This window comes from Geotrypetes seraphini, chromosome 9, assembly GCF_902459505.1.
Source record: "Geotrypetes seraphini chromosome 9, aGeoSer1.1, whole genome shotgun sequence".
Lineage (NCBI taxonomy): Eukaryota > Metazoa > Chordata > Amphibia > Gymnophiona > Dermophiidae > Geotrypetes > Geotrypetes seraphini.
Genome location: NC_047092.1, coordinates 108,170,097 through 108,188,746, shown reverse-complemented (window position 1 = coordinate 108,188,746; position 18,650 = coordinate 108,170,097). Strand labels below are relative to the sequence as shown.

The window sequence follows — 18,650 nt, the reverse complement described above, 5'->3', positions numbered from 1 at the left end:
GTTTCGATTGTTTAAGTATGGGGATGGGCTATATTGGAGACTTTGTGGGGGGCTGGGGACCTTTGGGCATGTATGGTGAGATTGTCCCAAGAGTGTGATCTTTTGGAAGATGGTACATACCTTGGTGTCTACTGTACTGCATTCTTCTGTTTCATTTCAAATGGATGTTTTTCTGCTTAATAAGCCTGCCCGGGACTGGAGCGTGACCAGCTCACTTTGTGGCACTGGTTGCTACGGCAGTCAGGCACTGGTTGGCATCTTTTTGGAAACAGTCTCATCTTCATGCACAGTCTGATCTACTCCTCAAGCTGGATCACATTTATTTGATATCTAAACTGACTGCATTACGCACACACTTGGAGAGGTATTCCGTAACTGCTTTGGGGCATTAATTGTTCTTTTCCCTACTCTTTGGCTCATTGTTTGGGGGCTTTTTCTGCTTAGCTTCACTCAGTGGGAGGGGGGGTGTTGCATTACTTTGTTTGGGGAGGCATATTGATTGTTAGCATTCAAGCTGTATATATTTTCTTGCTTTCTTGAATAAAAACGTTTTAAATTAAAAAAAAAAAGACTACTAACGTGCTCTAACCAAATCTTACAGAGTTTTTATGCAGCTGTTCCTGTCATTTGACCCAAACAAGCTGGGAACTAGAGAATGACACGTTGGCTGTTACCCGCGGCTAGCTGTGGGTAACCCACGGAAATAGTGTGGGGGGGAAGTGCTCACTGCAGTCACGGGGACAAGGCCATCCACCGCCCCGTGGAGTGGTGAATGGTCTTGTCTCCACAGTTAAGGGAGGGAATGCGCGCGGTCACCGATTGCAAGCAGCCCCCTCCCTCCTTCCTACCTACCAAATCTATCTCCCTCCCCCTTACCTTTGTGGCGCGTCAGAGGAGAAGCTTCCGCTCACACACACGTGACTGCAGGCAGGCAGGCTTGGCCGGCTTGAGCAACTTACTTTACTAATGCACCGCAAAGGTAAAGGGGAGGGGAATTCTCAGGCCTCACGAAGGGGTGCTGAAGGGCGGTGAGGTTGTGGTAGGGAGAAGGCGCTGGAAGGGAAATGAGGAAGACAAGATTGGGCAGAAGACACTGGAGGGGAAATGGGGAAGACAAGAGTGGGCAGAAGACGCTGGAAGGGAAATGGGGAAGACAGAGTGAGGAGAAGACAGAGATGCCAGACTATGGGGGGAGCGGAGGGAAGAAAATGGGTGCCAGACCATTTGGGGGGGGGGGGGCGTGAAGGGAGAGGCACAGTAACAGAGCAAATGGAAGAAAGCTGAGAGAAGACAGACAGTGGATGGAAGGAATTGAATGAGAAGATGAGGAAAGCAGAAACCAGACAACAAAGGTGGGAAAAAAAAAAATTTCTATTTATTTCCTTTTTTTTTTTTTTTTTTCTTCTTTAGGATAAAGTAGTATATTAGTTGTGTTGCCAAAGCCCTGCCAGCTGAACATCTCTTTCTCTAGTTCAGCAGCCAGAACTTTGATTTATAAGGAAAGAATAAGCTAAATATTGCAGTATTGAGGCTTGTATGGATGCTACGGGGACGGGGCGGTGAAGGGGATGGTGGTTCGGGGACGGGGCAGTGACGGGAACAGAAATTTCCCCGTGTCATTCTCTACTGGGAACCCCTGTACCCAAGAGAACTATCTACACATGGACTTCGGACTCATTCAGCAATGCTCGGCCTGGTCTGATGTTAGAGGGTTGTGTTACTGCACATAAGGTATGAGCCATGGCAACTTCAGCAGCCTATCTATGCTCCACTCCTATTGAGGACATCTGTAAAGCAGCCACCTGGTCCTCAGTTCATACATTCACGACTCATTACTGTTTGGAAAATCTTACCAAACAGGATATTCAGTTCAGCCATAGAGTTCTCCACAGTTCAAGTCTCTAATTAGAAGCCAGTTTACCTATTTGTTAATTAGGGAGTCCCCACATGTGAGAATATGCTGCCTGCTTGTCCTGGGATAAAGCACAGTCAGGGCTGGATTTAGATGAAAAGAGGCCCTAGGCTATTCCACTTATGAGGCCCTTTCACCTCCCATTTTTAAGTTTGTAAATTACATGAGAGATAATAAAATACATCATTACTGTGATATATATCAATATGTTAAATGAAACATGTTGTTATTGGTACTAACCTTTATAAAAAATGTGACACGGATAATAAATAAAAAAAAGTCGAGAACACTTATTTGGACATTTATTCTCAGCACCATATATAGTACTTGTAACAATAACTTATCAAACATAACACACAACATTGCCCCTTCCTATGTCCATAGTGCCCCCAGTGTGTCCTTCCTCACCTCACTCCCCCCTCCGATGCCCGCCTTCCTCCCATCCCCCTTCCATTGAACACCCCCATGCCATCCTGACTGCCTGCCTTCCATTAAACCCCCCCAACCCCCCTCCGATGCCAGCCTGCCTGCCTCCCATCCCACTTCCACTGAAACCCCCCACCCCACCCCCACCCCTGATGCCAGTCTGGGCCGCCCTGTCCTGACGGATCCACGTTTTGCCTCTCCCCGCGGGGCTGGGCTTTGCCTAGCTGTTTCCGGACTGATGTCTTTCCCTCCCCGATCCTCCTCCCAGGCCGAGAAAAAGAAAGGGAGAAGCCGAGTTGGCGCCCCGTTGCAGCCGGAGCAGGTTCCGATCCCGAAGTGTAGAATTTCTCCTTATTTCTGGTTCAGTGTTTTAGTGTTCATTGTTTTTAGAATAGTGTAATTTTAATTTTGCTAACAATTTGAATGTAGGCCCCTCTTGATCTTGAGGCCCTAGGCTGAAGCCTAGTTAGCCTATAGGAAAATCCGGCCCTGAGCACAGTTATTTACCTTTAAAAGGTGTTATCCAAGGACAGCAGGCGGATATTCTCACAATCTACCCACCTCCCCTTCTTGGCTTCTTAGCTTTATTACTGAACTGATGGTCCCACAAGTGGGCAGTGGGCAGGAAGGCACTCACACATGTGCGGTACAGACTGTCTTTTTAATTTTAAATGACAGTTCACTTTGGATGGTCCATGCTGGGTTCCATGGATGACATCACCCACATGTGAGAATATCTATCTGCTATCCTTGGATAACACTTGTTACAGGTAAGTAAACTAAACTAAACCTTAAGTTTCTATACTGCATCATCTCCACAGAAGTAGAGCTCGGCATGGTTTACAGTAATTGGTATAGAAAGAAACTACAATGAAAAGTAGAAGGGCTTAGAAAGAGAGGTTTAGAGGGAATTAGTAAATCGATGAGGGAGAGATCATTGCATTTTGGAGAAGAGCCAAGTTTTCAGATGTTTTTGGAAGAGTTGGAGGGAGGCAGGCACCGAAGCAGGGTGGTAAAACTGTTCCAGAGTTCTGTGATCCTGAAGGAGAGGGAAGTCCCTAGTTTTCCTGTATGGGATATGCCTTTTAAAGAGGGGAAGGATAGTTTGAATTTTTGAGTAGATCTGGTGATGTTGGGATTAGAGGAGTTCCAAGATAGTGGAAAAAGGGGAGGCAGGATACCGTGTAGAGACTTGAAGGTTAGGCAGGCGCATTTGTAGTGAACCCTAAGGATTACTGGGAGCCAGTGAAGCTTAGACAGAAGCGGGGAGACGGGTTAAATTTGCTTTTTGCGAAGATTAGTTTAGCCGCAGTGTTCTGGATCCGCTGGAGTCTGTGAAGGCTTTTCTTTGTCAGGCTTAAGTAGATAGAGTTACAGTAATCCAGTCTGGAAAGAATGATGGATTACACGAGGACAGCAAAGTGATGTTGATGGAAGCAGGATCTCATCCTTAGCATGTGAAGATTGAAAAAGCATTTTTTTTACTAAGGAATTAAGGTGGTAATTGAAGGACAGTGTGGAATTGATGATGATGCCTAGTACTTTGCATGAGTGTTCAAGATGCAATGTGGTGCCAGAGGACAGAGGGATGAGGATGGGTAGCTTATCTATTTTTGGGCCGAGCCAAAGTAGTTTTGTTTGGTCTCATTTAGTTTCATTTGTACGGTGAGGGCCCAGGATTGGAGGTTCGATATACATGAGGAGATGTTCTCAGAGAGATTGGTGAGGTTAGAGTCGGTCTCGAGGAGGACAACTATGTTATAATGTTAAGGTACAAAAAACAAAAGTATAAATGGAAGACATTGTCTTAAAAGAAATAACATTAATCTGAAGAAAGAATTTTGCCTGACAGATGGAAAATGAGCTTATTTTGGGCATTGTTTACAAGAAATTAGGGCTGTACTGAATATTCATATTTAGTTTGAATCAGCCCAAATAGTGCCCTGAATACATTATTCATATTCGGCCTAATAGTGATTTAAATTTGAATACTAATAATCTGGGGCTCTACTGAATTTAAACACTTGATCTTTGATTTCACATTGCTCCTTTATTATTTTTTATATTAAAGCTCAATGTCCATTATTCATATTCAGCCAAATCATATTTTCCATTATTTGTACTGTATTTAGCTGAATAGTGAAATATGCAATTTAGCACAGCAGCACATGAAATGTGTATATCTAGAACCTTTAATGTAACAGTAGGTGCCATGTTGTATATCATTGTTTTTTATTTATTAGTGTGTTTATTAGATGATCATGGAAAACCTGAAGAAATCTTAGTTTTATGGTTGGAAATTGTCTATCAGCATAAAAACCGTGTACCCACAATCAATGATGTCCCATGTACTTGCAGGCAAAGGAGTGTGGACAGATGCAAAACAAATGGCTAATGATCAATATCCAGAATGTGCAGGATTTTGCCTGTCAGTGCCTAAATCGGGATGTCTGGAGCAATGAGGCAGTGAAAACCATTATCCGGGAACATTTCATTTTCTGGCAGGTGCGAAGAACACATCTTGCTTATATATGTTTTATTTTGTACAGACTTAGTTAAATAGCAGAAGGGCAAAGGATTACGGATGCGCTGCCCTGTCAGTTACTTTGCCTGTTTCTTGCTTAGGACAGATTTGTATATCCAGAACTGGGGAATTTCTTCTGCTAGCCAGAAAAGAATGTATCAGTGGTTAAAAAAAAAAAGTGAGTCAGAGCGCCATAAGTGCTGTGACAGGTGGGTGGCTCGTTCTACCTGGGTTTACTTTATGGGTTGATTAACTTGGTTCAATTTTGACTTACAGAGCAGAACAGAAAGGTATTATCAAGGAGATCCCTGTACCCTTCCTCCTTATTTTTTATGTTATAGTAGAGATCAATTGCTTTAGTACAAACTGAAGGTGGCAGTGCAGTCTACTGGAGAAGGAGGCGGAGCTGATAGATTTGATTGACAAACTGCAAACAGCTTGCTGGAAGAGAGAGATAATCCTTTGCCTGAATCCTTTGCCTTTCTACTAGAAAGAAAATAAGAAGCTAATTTTTCCTTCTAGCAGCGTCCCACTGAACGTGAGTAGGTGCCTACCCACCTGATGCATGAGTGTAGGTTCTTCAGTCGCTTCCATAGAGCTAGGAGGACATATTTTTGTAACCTCCTTTCAGTGTATTTTTTTCTTTGTCTTTTCAAGTGCCTTCCTATACAGGTTGATCTTCTACTTTATCTTCACCAATAACCATCACCTTTTCAATTTAGGAAGCAACTGAAAACATACTTTTCCATATTATCCTATCACTCCAGTCCAGATCTGGAGTGTAGTTTCACCCATTACCTTCACCGGCGTCACTCCCCTTTTCTCTCTGGAGAAGGAATCACTACTCTATCCGCTTGCTGGACAGAGCGGTACAGAGGTCATCGGCATCGACAGTGATGTCTGGAACTCCAAAGACTCAGGTGCTCCCTCACTCCAAGTCTGCGCGGAAGTCTGCCGTCATTGGGATAACTGAGGGTCGTCTGTTGTTGTGATTCAAAAAAGTGCTGCAATGTTGGCTGTACTGGTGAGGAGGTGAGAGGCAAAGATTGCAACTCTTTCACTACTCCTTTTCTTTTAGTGTGGGGCATGCGTCAAGAAAAAACGCAAACAGCGTCTCAGAGCAGCATCGCGAGGTAAAAAATGTAGAAGAAAAAATTCAACGATTGGACCGCCGTGTGTCTATCTTTTATTTCTTCTTTAAAGCACTGCGGCCCCGGCATCTGCTCTCCACTGCGGCCAGCCCTAGAAGAAACAGGAAGTTGTCAGAGAGGGAGGGCCTTAGTGGAGAGCAGACACCGGGGCCGCAGCGCTTTAAAAAAGAAATTAAAGATAGACACTCGGCAGCGGGAAGAGGCAGGGCCGGTGTTAGGGGGTGCAAATGGAAGGCTCAGTTGGGGGGGGGGCAGCTTCTGATGTCTTTGCTTCCCAAGACCCTCTCGCTATGTTAAAAATGCCCTATGGTGAGAAATAGAACACATATGACCTGTTCTTGAGGCAAAAGAAAGCCAATAAGATTGTACTTACAGATGTGGCCGCAATGCCGATGGAAACAATTTCTGCACAGAGAATTGTGATGGGAATTTCCACAGGGGAGTTTCTGAGGAAGTGTCAAGTGGAGATTGCATTCACATCAATTACTATAAGACAGCAGAAGACGCTGGAGAGGTTAGAAATATTGAGAATAGACAGTGATGCCCCCTGATAGCTTCGAACAATATTTCAATTCTCATAATGAGTCAAGATAACTTTGTCATATCAGTCCTCATGTCCTGTCTTCCTGCTGTGCTTAGAGATATCCATTCCTATTGCTGACGGTGACAAGGCAATGAATTTTTTTTTTTTTTTTGGGGGGGGGAGGTTCTTCTAAATGTGAAGGAAGTGAACCTTGAATGTTGGAGGCATAATGGATTATGCCCCCCTCAACTGCTTACCAGACCAAACATTCCTGTTGCTACTAAACCAGAGCTCAGGGGTTTTTCTTTCCTTTATGAAAAGAGAGAACTACTTTGATTAACACTCTAGTGAACGGGGCTTTCTGAACCAGGCAAAATCTCACTGTGTGTCCCACCGGTCAATGTTTTATTTATGATTCATTTTATCTGATATAGTGACAGCAATCCAATAATATCTAAGCATTTAACAGATGTGAAAGACTGATTCAAGAAATATAGAAATACAGAAGCATTAATTTAAAGAACAATTCTTTAAAAGTGCATCTATATCTAGGTGCCTAGCTGGCGCCCTATGTGGTATCTATTCTATGAGGGTCCTTCAAAAAGTTTCTGTACTTTCATATTTTCATGGGATATGGATGGGACAAGAGAAGTGGTAAGAGGGCATGTTGTAGGATGTCATGTAGGATGTCATGTGACTAGTCAGTCAGTAGGGTGAATATGTGGAAAAGTGATATAATTTGCCTTTGAGACATTTCATAAAGTAATATTTTTAAAAAAAAAATGAGTGCAGAAACTTTTTGAACATCCCTCATATAAAGACGAATACGGGTCTGATATTCAGCCAGCGATCAGTGTATTCATGAGCGCTGGAAATTCAATGCCAGGCTATATCTGTGGTAAGCACGATTCGTATGCATGTGTCCAGCAAAATTGGAAGCCCAAGCACATATAGGCGTTCTTTTATGCTTCAAAATATGGGCTACCAGAAAAATTGATGCGAGCGGAGGTGGAGGGGGAGGATGTGTCGGAGCAGGAAGCCCCTCCGGACTGTATTTTTTTTTAAAGGTAGAATGGGGATTGGGTTTCCAAGATATGCTAGACCTTGGGGTGAGGAGTGAAGGGGAAGAACTTATAGGACCAGAAAGAGAGGGTACTAGAGAGAGAAAGATGGTGAGCAATATTGTAGAGGGATGATACAAAGTTATTCAGAGTAGTAAAGACGCAGGAGGATTGCGAAGACCTACAACAGGACATAAACACGCTCAAGAAATGGGCTGCGACATGGCAAATGAAGTTTATCGTGGATAAGTGTAAGGTGATGCATGTTGGTAACAAAAATCTTGTACACGAATCCAGGATGTCTGGTGCAGTACTCGGAAAGACACCCCAGGAAAGAGACTTGGGAGTACTGGTCAACAAGTCGATGAAGCTGTCTGCGCAATGCGCGGCAGCGGTGAAAAGGGCAAACAGAATGCTTGGAATGATTAAGAAGGGGATCATGAACAGATCGGAGAAGGTTATCTTGTCGCTGTACTGGGCCATGGTACGCCCTCACTTGGAATACTGCGTCCAGCACTGGTCGCCGTACTTGAAGGACACAGCACTACTCAAAAGGGTCCAGAGAAGAGCGACTAAAACGGTTAAGGGGCTGGAGGAGTTGTCATACAGTGAGAGATTAGAGAAACTGGGCCTCTTCTCCCTTGAATAGAGGAGACTGAGAGGGGAGATGATTGAAACCTTTAAGATAATAAAGGGAATAGACTTAGTAGATAAAGACAGGTTGTTCACCCTCTCCAAGGTAGGGAGAATGAGAGGGCACTCTAAAGTTAAAAGGGGATAGATTCCATACAAACATAAGGAAGTTCTTTTTCACCCAGAGAGTGGTGGAAAACTGGAACGCTGTTCCGGAGGCTGTCGTAGGGGAAAACACTCTCCAGGGATTCAAGCCAAAGTTAGACAAGTTCCTGCAGAACTAGAACGTATGCAGGTAGGGCTGGTCTCGGTTAGGGCACTGGTCTTTGACTAGGGGGCCACTGTGAGAGAAGACTGCTAGGCACGATGGACCACTGGTCTGACCCAGCAGTGGCAATTCTTATGTTCTTAAAAAGAGGGTAATTGGGCACGGGGTCCTGTGAAGGAAAGGAGAATGAGATACTTGAAGAGAAGATGGTTGGAAAGAGAAGGGCAGAGATGGTGGACCTGGGAATGGTGTAGTGGGAGGGAGATATATAGAATAGGAGAACAGGATAGTTGGAAAGGGAAAGATATGGCATGGGAAGAGAAAGGGAGAGAATTGGACTTGGGGATGGAAGAAGGGAGGGAGAGAGGGAGAAATGTTGGATGTGGTGGTGGAGAGGAAATAGTGGGACAGATGGAAATGGATACAAGAGGGAGGAATGTTGGACTTGGTAGTAGAGGGAATGGAGGAAGAGATGTGGCATGGAGCTAGAGAGGGGTGATAGAAGCAGAAATGTTGGACATGGGGCTGGTGAGCAGAGGTGAAAGAAGATGCACACAGTCCGGGGGATAAGAGAGGAAGAAATATTGGATGTGGCAGTAGAGGGGGTGGAAGAGAGGTACCCTAGATCCCTATCTGTCTCTCTCTTTCCCCACTCCCTTTTCAGCAAGGGAAGGAATGAGAGAGAGATGGTAGACAATGAGAGAGAGGAAGACGTTGCACATGGGGGTGAAGGAGAGGAAGAAATGCTGTGCAGTGGTGGAGAGGGGAAAAAGAGTGCGCTTTGTGTAGTTTAATTTTGTGGTTATCATATTAATAAGATTATATTGTGTGTGTGTATGAAAAATTAATGGAAGAAATGGCATTTACAATTAGTACTATTATTATGGGGGTGGGGTCTAGGACAAAGCTTTTGGGCCCCTCCCCCCAAACAAAAAAGCTTTCCGCTGCTTATGCTGACAGGAATCTTCCTTCTCTAGTTTCTACAAGCAGTGAAATTCTATGTGACTAATTTTCCTCAGTGTTCTGGACCTATAATTTTCCCCCAAAACATTCTGTTTCCATTTCTGTCAGTTGGTGTTTGAGTTTTCATTTATTTCCTGGTTGTTTGGTTCACAGTAGTGCTGCCCAATTCAGGAAAATAAAATTTGATTCGATTCATCCTGTTGAATCGATTTTTGATTTGATTCACTTTCAATGACACAGCTTTTTAAGTTTAAACATTTTATTTAACCAAGGCAATATCATGTCAAAAATAGGAACATCCAAACTATAACGTAGCTGTAAAATTGGATTCACAGCTTCCCCAAAGCAAATCATCCCCAAAGCTTCCCTAGCCCCCCTGCCCGATTCTCAGCTTCCCCAAAGCAAATCATCCCCAAAGCTTTCCCAGCCCCCCTGCCCAATTCTCAGCTTCCTAATCCCCAAAGTTTCCCCTGCCCGATTGGCGCTCCCTTTGCCCACAGCCCTTCTTTTTTTTTGTCATTCAATGCTTTTATTAGGTCTGACTGAATGTTAGAATTTATACATACCTAGTTTTCACTTCAGTAAAGCTCTAATTCAGTATATCACAAGTTAAAAGTAAAAAGCCAAATAACTAGGTTAAATCTCCATCTAGCATTTCAGTATCCTTCGGACAAGGCAAGCTTGGATCATAATCACTTTGCATACACAGGTAGTTGTAAAGTTTAGTCCCCAAAATGTAAGGATTTGGAGGGATATCGTTGAAGCAAATAAGCCCCAATGATATAATGTGGTGGCCTTACAATCCGCCAGGCCCCGGGTTTGATACCCTCGTTGAAGATTCAGTAGGCAGTAAAATTCCTGACAAAGACAGCTAAGAGTGATTGCATAAAGAATGTGTATTGTGCAGAAATAGGCTTAATATTACAGAAAAGCAAGATTTATAAAGATACATCAAGCATTACAATTGTACAGAAAGAAATAGAAATAAGCTTTACAAATACAGAGATTGCTTCTGTGCTCTTGTGAATGAGAGAGAAATGACATTTTATCCCAGGACAAGCAGGCAGGTATTCTCACTAGTGGGTGATGTCATCCGACAGAGCCCCGATACGGACGTCTCACAAGCATATTTTGCTTGAAGAAACTCAGAAGTTTCGAGATGCCCGCACCGCGCATGCGCCAGTGCCTTCCCGCCCGATGGTCTGGGCGTGTCTCCTCAGTTCTTTTCTTTCCGCGGAGCTGAGAAGTTTTACTTCAATTCTGCACTGACTGAATTCCCGTTATTTTGCCTTCTATTGCCGCGGTTTTGAGTTTATTTTGCTCTTTATCGTGTGTTTTATTTTTTTGGTTTCTTTTAAAAAAAAAATAAATTTCTTCCGGCGATTCGACCAGGTCGGCTGCGTGGCTCAGGCCCTGCTCCTTCGATCTCGCGGCGGAGCTTTTTCGGCCTATGTCCCGGCCAATTACCGGTTTTAAAAAGTGTAGCAAGTGCCAGTGTGCGATTTTGCTAACGGACCCGCATCGACGCTGCCTGTAGTGTCTTGGTCCGGAACATTTCCCGAAATCGTGCTGGCCTTGTTCCACTCTCACAGCGAGGGCGTTTAAGCGTCGCTGAGTTTTGTGGGAGTCGATGTTCAAGATGGAAGCTGCGAAGGAACCTTCAGCTTCGACTTCAACTGGCGCTTCGCCTGTCCCGGTTTCGACTCTATCTTCGGCGCCGGTGCCTTCCTCCGTCTCCTCGGAGCTGGTACCGCCTCCTCCCATTCCACCCGTGGTTCTCAAAGTGCCGAAGGCTTCCAAGCAAAAGCACTCGACAACGAAGGAGCGCGAAGACCGTGCAGGAGGCCCCCCTTTTGGTCGGATCCCTCCTTATCGGCTTCGTTGCGGTCCCTGTTGGAGGCTCAGTTTGTCGAGCTCATGACAACCATAGGACCCAAGTTGATTGCAACGATCCAGGGTGACCTCCCAGTTCCGATTCCGGGGGGCGGACCGCTTCCTCCTCCTCCTCCTCGCCGGTCGCTCTCGCTGCTTGGCGAGGAGGAGCGACGATTGGCGGCCGGTCCCTCGAGGCGGGCCTCCTTTAGTGACATGCCCCCTTTAGAGCCCATAACGCCTCCAGACGAAGAGGTGTGGAATCCCTCTTCGGGTAATCGAAGCCCTGGGCATCGCAAATCACAGGAAGAGTTCTTCCGCACTCCTTACCAAGCCTGGACTGCATCTCGAGAGACGTCGAATCTCCCGCCTCTGCGCTCTACGACCTCGAGTCCTATCTACTTGCTAGAGGCGTCTGGGGACCATTCCAAACATCGCCGATCTAGATCCCCTTCCAGGCACCGGGAGGGGCATCGATCCAGGCATTCTTCCAGACACTCCTCTCGACACTCTACGATCTCCCCGCAGAAGAAGCTGCCTCGTATGGGGTATTCCTCGTCAGATGTGTCTCCTCCGGGACCGGAGTTTGAGGATCCCTGTGTCTCCTATTCACCCTGTCGATCACAGGTCTCTGTGGTCCCCGAGGCCTCGACTTCCTCCAGTCCGTCTCGCAGGCCTGTGCTGGCGGACCAGCTGTCCTTTTCATCTTTCCTCCGGCAAATGGCGGATGACCTGGACATTACCCTGGATTCCGGTTCTCGGTACTCCAAGGAGTACCTCGACACTATGCATTTACCTCATCCTCCTGCTGAGTCTCTGCGTCTGCCTCTGCACAAGCTCCTTGACCAGACGTTCATGAGGTGTTTTGAAACGCCGTACTCTATTCCTGCTGTTCCTGGCAAATTGGATGCTCGGTACCGCAAGGTGCATCACAAGGGATTCGAGGGCCCTCAACTCTCTCATCAATCCCTCTTGGTCGAATCCTCCCTTAAGAGGTCTCATCCATCCCAGGTGTATGCCTCGGTACCTCCGGGCCGCGAGGGCAGGACCATGGATAAGTTTGGACGGCACATATACCAGAACTCGATGATGGCATCCAGAGTTCTCAATTATACTTTTCATTTTGCCACTTATTTGGAGTTCTTCCTGCCTGTGCTTTGGAAGTTTACACCATACATCGAGTCGCAGGCTCGCTTCGAATTTGAGGAAGTGGTGGCCTCGCTATCCCAGCTTCGCCTCCAGTTGATGCAATCGTCCTACAATGCCTTCGAGCTTTCAGCCTGAGCTGCCGCCTGTTCTGTGGCTATGTGTCGATTGGCATGGCTTCGGACCGATGACATGGACCCAAATCTCCAGGATAGACTTGCCAACGTTCCTTGTGCAGGGGCGGATTTGTTTGACGAGTCTATCGAGACTGTGACGAAGAAACTGTCTGACCATGAAAAATCTTTTCAGTCCATTCTTCGGCCCAAGCCTAAGCCACAACAGTCTCGATCTTCTAGACCGCCCTTGATCTATCAGCGGCGTTATACTCTGAGGCAGGTTCCAGCTGCGAGACAACCAGCGAAGAGACAGCCCCCTCAAAAGGCTCAACAAAAGCCTCAGCCTTCTACTGTCCCCAAGGCTCCTCAGCCTTTTTGACTCTCTCTTAGAGAGCATAACCAACCTCGTTCTGCCTTCTCCTGTTTTTCCCATTGGGGGTCGCCTACATCATTTCTATCATCGATGGGAGGCTATCACCACCGACCTCTGGGTCCTTACCATCGTCAGGGAAGGGTACTCTCTTCATTTCCATCGGGTCCCTCCGGACCACCCTCCAAGAGAGTATCCTTCCAACTTGATGCAGACTGCCCTTCTTCTTCAGGAAGCTCAGGCTTTGCTCCGGCTTCGGGCCGTCGAGCCGGTCCCTGTAGACCAACACAACCGGGGGTTTTACTCCCGGTACTTCCTTGTTCCGAAGAAGACGGGCGACCTGAGGCCTATTCTGGATCTCAGGGTCCTCAACAAATTTCTGGTCAAGGAGAGATTTTGCATGCTGACCCTTGCTTCTCTCAACCCCCTCCTCGAGCAGAACGACTGGTTATGCTCTCTGGATCTCAAGGAGGCCTACACTCACATTCCCATTCATCCGGCTTCTCGCAAGTTCCTCAGATTTCGGGTGGGACATCTACATCTGCAGTATCGAGTGCTTCCCTTCGGCCTGTCCTCATCTCCCAGAGTCTTCACGAAGTGTATGGTGGTAGTGGCCGCTGCACTCCGGAACCAAGGTCTTCAGGTTTTTCCCTACCTCGACGACTGGCTCATCAAGGCCCCCTCGGCTCCGGGGGTCGTCTCGGCGACCCTGTCCACGATTTGGTTCCTGCAGAGTTTGGGCTTCGAGATCAACTTCCCCAAATCTCATCTACAGCCTACCCAGTCTCTCCCCTTCATCGGGGCGGTTCTGGACACCATTCATCTCAGAGCATTCCTTCCTCCGCAGCGCCTGGATGCTCTTCTTCACCTCTGCCAGTCGTGTCTTCTCGCCAGTCCATCTCGGCGAGACACATGATGGTTCTCCTGGGCCACATGGCCTCTACAGTTCATGTGATGCCTTTTGCCAGACTTCACCTCAGAATTCCTCAGTGGACCCTGGCTTCTCAATGGACTCAGGTGTCAGACCCGTTGACTCAACACATCATAGTCTCTCCTGCTCTTCGACAGTCTCTGCTGTGGTGGATGACCTCTTCGAATCTATCCAGAGGTTTGCTCTTTCACACCCCTCCCCACCAGAAGGTGCTCACAACCGATTCATCGACCTATGCGTGGGGAGCTCATCTGGATGGTCTTCACACTCAGGGATTCTGGAACAGTGCGGACCGACTCCATCAAATCAATCTTCTGGAGCTCAGAGCCATTTACAATGCTCTTCAAGCTTTTCAACATCTGCTTCACGACATGGTGGTCCTCATTCGCACAGACAGTCAGGTCGCCATGTATTATGTCAACAAGCAGGGGAGCACGGGCTCGGCCTCCCTCTGCCAGGAAGCTCTCAGAGTCTGGGATTGGGCGGTTCGCCACAACGCCTTCCTCAAAGCTGTCTACATTCAGGGGAAGGACAATGTCTTGGCAGACAACTTAAGTCGTCTCCTCCAGCTTCACGAATGGTCACTCCATTCCAGCCCCCTTCTTCAGATCTTTGCACAGTGGGGGACACCTCAGATAGACCTCTTTGCTGCTCCCCACAACTTCAAACTGCCTCAGTTTTGCTCCAGGATCTACACTCCTCATCGTCTCGAGGCAGATGCCTTTCTACTGGATTGGGGAACTCGCTTTCTGTATTTGTTTCCTCCATTTCCTCTCATTCAAAAGACTTTGGTCAAGCTGAAGTCCGACCATGGCACCATGATTCTAATAGCTCCCCGGTGGCCCAGACAACCTTGGTACTCCCTTCTACTTCAGCTCAGCAGCAGGGAGCCATTCCTTCTTCCAGTGTTTCCTTCACTGCTTACTCAGCATCAAGGATCTCTACTTCATCCCAACCTGCAGTCTCTCCACCATCTCAACGTAACTCCTCACCAGTTTTCCCAGGCGGTGAGGGATGTATTGGAGGCTTCCCGGAAGCCTGCTACTCGACAATGCTACTCCCAAAAATGGACTAGATTTTCTTCCTGGTGTGTGTCCAATTCTAAGGAGCCTCAGCGAGCCTCCCTCTCTTCTGTATTGGACTATCTTCTACATCTGTCTCAGTCTGGCCTCAAGTCTACATCCATACGTGTCCACCTGAGTGCTATTGCGGCTTTCCATCAGCCTCTACAAGGGAAACCTCTCTCTGCTCATCCTGTGGTTTCCAGATTTATGAAAGGACTTTTCCATGTCAATCCTCCTCCAGTGGTTTGGGATCTCAATGTGGTCCTTTCTCAACTTATGAAACCTCCTTTTGAGCCTCTCAACAAGGCTCCACTAAAGTTTCTCACATGGAAAGTGGTTTTTCTGGTGGCCCTCACGTTTGCTCGCAAGGTCAGTGAGCTTCAGGCCTTAGTGGCGGATCCACCTTTCACAGTATTCCATCATGACAAGGTTGTCCTCCGCACTCATCCGAAATTCCTGCCTAAAGTGGTCACTGAATTTCATCTCAACCAATCCATAGTTCTTCCTGTGTTTTTTCCAAAGCCTCATTCTCATCCTGGAGAATCGGCTCTTCACACTCTGGACTGTAAACGTGATTTGGCTTTCTACCTGGATCGCACCAAACCATACAGAACTGCTCCTCAACTTTTCGTCTCCTTTGATCCGAACAAGTTTGGGGCGACCTGTATCGAAGCGCACCATCTCCAACTGGATGGCGGCTTGTATCTCTTTCTGCTATGCCCAGGCTGGATTAACCCTTCCCTATAAGGTCACAGCCCATAAGGTCAGAGCAATGGCGGCCTCTGTAGCCTTCCTCAGATCGACACCGATTGAGGAGATTTGTAAGGCTGCCACTTGGTCCTCGGTTCATACTTTCACCTCTCATTATTGTCTGGATACTTTCTCCAGACGGGATGGACAGTTTAGCCAAACAGTATTGCAAAATTTATTCTCCTAAGTTGCCAACTCTCCCACCATCCCATTGAGGTTAGCTTGGAGGTCACCCACTAGTGAGAATACCTGCCTGCTTGTCCTGGGATAAAGCAATGTTACTTACCGTAACAGTTGTTGTCCAGGGACAGCAGGCAGCTATTCTCACGTCCCACCCGCCTCCCCTGGGTTGGCTTCTCTGCTAGCTACCTGAACTGAGGAGACACGCCCGGACCATCGGGCGGGAAGGCACTGGCGCATGTGCGGTGCGGGCATCTCAAAACTTCTGAGTTTCTTCAAGCAAAATATGCTTGTGAGACGTCCTTATCGGGGCTCTGTCGGATGACATCACCCACTAATGAGAATAGCTGCCTGCTGTCCCTGGACAACAACTGTTACGGTAAGTAACATTGCTTTACCTGCATTACAGGGTCCAGAAAAAAGAGAGAGAGGGGCTGATGTTCCAGAGAGAGAGAGAGAGAGTGGGGAGTTCTAACCTCCCATATTTATAAGTTTGAGGCTTGTTCTAAAAAGAGAATCTTTTGAAGTTAAGTACCCCTATCTTTTGTAAACTGTTTGAAACAATGGTGAATAAGGTGAGTGGGGTGTGAGAGACTGGAGAAGAAAAGAGGGAGAAACTGTTCCTCACAAACTGGATTCAAATGTAATTTCCAGTATCACTTTGACAATGGTTTCTGATTAACCTTAACTATGGGCTAGATTCACGAACTTGCCCGATCGGGACCAATCTGTGTCTGATCCGGGCAGGTACAATGGATTCTTCAAACTCCAATATGCAGATGGAGGCATTCGGAGGAACGCCCCTATCTGCCGGCACGGATCGCTGGTGTGCGATCCTGATGCATGCGCAGACCATCTGTAGATGGTCTGCGCATTCCCATCCAAGCCGCAGTGTGGGGAAGGGCAGGAGAGATTTGGGGCGGCAGACAGGAGAGATCCGGGGACGAGCAGGCCAGGGCGGTGATTCGGGGAAGAGCAGGGAGGTGATTTGGGGCAGAGCAGGCAGGAGAGATCGGGGAAGAACAGGGTGGTGATTCAGGGCAGAGCAGGCAGAAGAGATCCAGTGAAGAGCATCGGGGTGGCAGGCAGGAGAGATTTGGGGCAGCAGAGAGCAGAACGTAAAGAGAACAGGGCTTCAATAGAGCTGGAGAGTCGTAAAGCCGTTTGCGACTGGTCCCCAGCAGTTGCTTCTTGGGTTGATCAGCCAGTCCAGTTGTTTTTAAAAATGTGGTTGTGAATTGCGTCCCTGTCTACTTTGCATGTGTTTTCCCTCATTTGCATGCACGGATTGGAAGCGGATCGCAGGAGAGGTTAGTGAATCAGGCTGGAGGGAAATCTGGTCGCAAACCGATCGGTACACGATCGGTTTGCTTTGTGAATCTAGTCCTATCTGTGTTAGACTATGCAGCTGGGCTTACTGTATATCTTGAGCACAGACATTAACACCTCTTCGCAACTCTTAGCTGTACCAAGGCCCTTTGTTACTTTTAAGCACTGATGTAATTTAGGCATTTTGAGGCAATCTAAGACATGCCCTAAGGTCAGATATGAATGATATGATCTCCCATAGACCTTTGCTGACATTGGTAGGGCCAGCAAGTTAAGGCTGGGCTGACAGTAGTGTTTGGAAAAATAATTATATAGGGTTGCCCACACTTTTTTGGCTTGTGAGCTACTTTAAAAATGACCAAGTCAAAATGATCGACCAACAATAAAATTTTAAAAAACACAAAGCACAGTGAACGCAGAGAAAAATGTTAATTATCATTAATATTCGGGGGGGGGTTCAAAGAGGTCAAGGCAGATGACTTTAAAATATGCAATGTCACTTCAGTAACAACGATACAAAAATAGACAACTGTTACCCCCTCCCTTTTTATTAAACCACAATAGCGTTTTTTTAGCGCAGGGAGCTGTACTAAATGCCCCGTGCTGCTCTCAATGCTCATAGGCTCTCTGCGCTAAAAACCACTAATGGTATTTAGTGAAAGGGGGGGGAGGCATAGTGCAAAATATAGACAGCAGATATAAATTCTCGAAACAGACACATTTTGATCACTAAATTGAAAATAAGATCATTTTTCATACCTTTTTTGTCTGTTGATTTCATGAGTCTCTGGTTGCACCTTCTTCTTCTGACTGTGTATCCAATATTTCTTCCCTTCTTTCTGCCTCCTGCATGCTTAAGAACATAAGTATAGCCTTACTTGGTCAGACCAATGGTCCATCAAACCCAGTAGCCCGTTCTCACGGTGGCCAATCTAGTCACTAGTACCTGGCCAAAGCCCAAGGTGTAGCAATATTCTATGCTACCAATACAGGGCAAGCAGTGACTTCCCCCTTGTCTTTCTCAATAACAGATTATGGACTTTTGCTCCAGGAACTTGTCCAAACTTTTCTTAAAACCAGCTACGCTATCTGCTCTTACCACATCCTCTGGCAACACGTTCCAGAGCTTAACTATTCTCTAAGTGAAAAAAAATTTCCTCCTATTGGTTTTAAAAGTATTTCCGTGTAACTTCATCAAATGCCCCCTAGTCTTTATAATTCTTGATGGAGCGAAAAATCGATCCACTTCTACCCGTTCTACTCCACTCAGGATTTTGTACACTTCAATCATATCTCCCCTCAGCTGTCTCTTTTCTAAGCTGAAGAGCCCTAACCATTTTAGTCTTTCTTCATACGAGAGGAGTTCCATCCCCTTTACCATCTTGGTCGCTCTTCTTTGAACCTTTTCTAGCGCCACTATATCTTTCTTGC

General features: G+C 46.6%; 1 protein-coding gene across 5 annotated transcripts in view; it reads left to right on the top strand.

Annotated features, from left to right (window-relative positions):
- The window catches only part of UBXN7 (UBX domain protein 7), a 622,514-nt gene that overhangs the window by 346,141 nt on the left and 257,723 nt on the right, over positions 1-18,650 (top strand). For all 5 annotated transcript variants that reach the window (XM_033957938.1, XM_033957939.1, XM_033957940.1 and 2 more), the window contains one exon: positions 4,697-4,843. In XM_033957938.1, the coding sequence (XP_033813829.1) occupies positions 4,697-4,843 (147 nt within the window). The remainder of the gene's footprint in view (positions 1-4,696; positions 4,844-18,650) is intronic.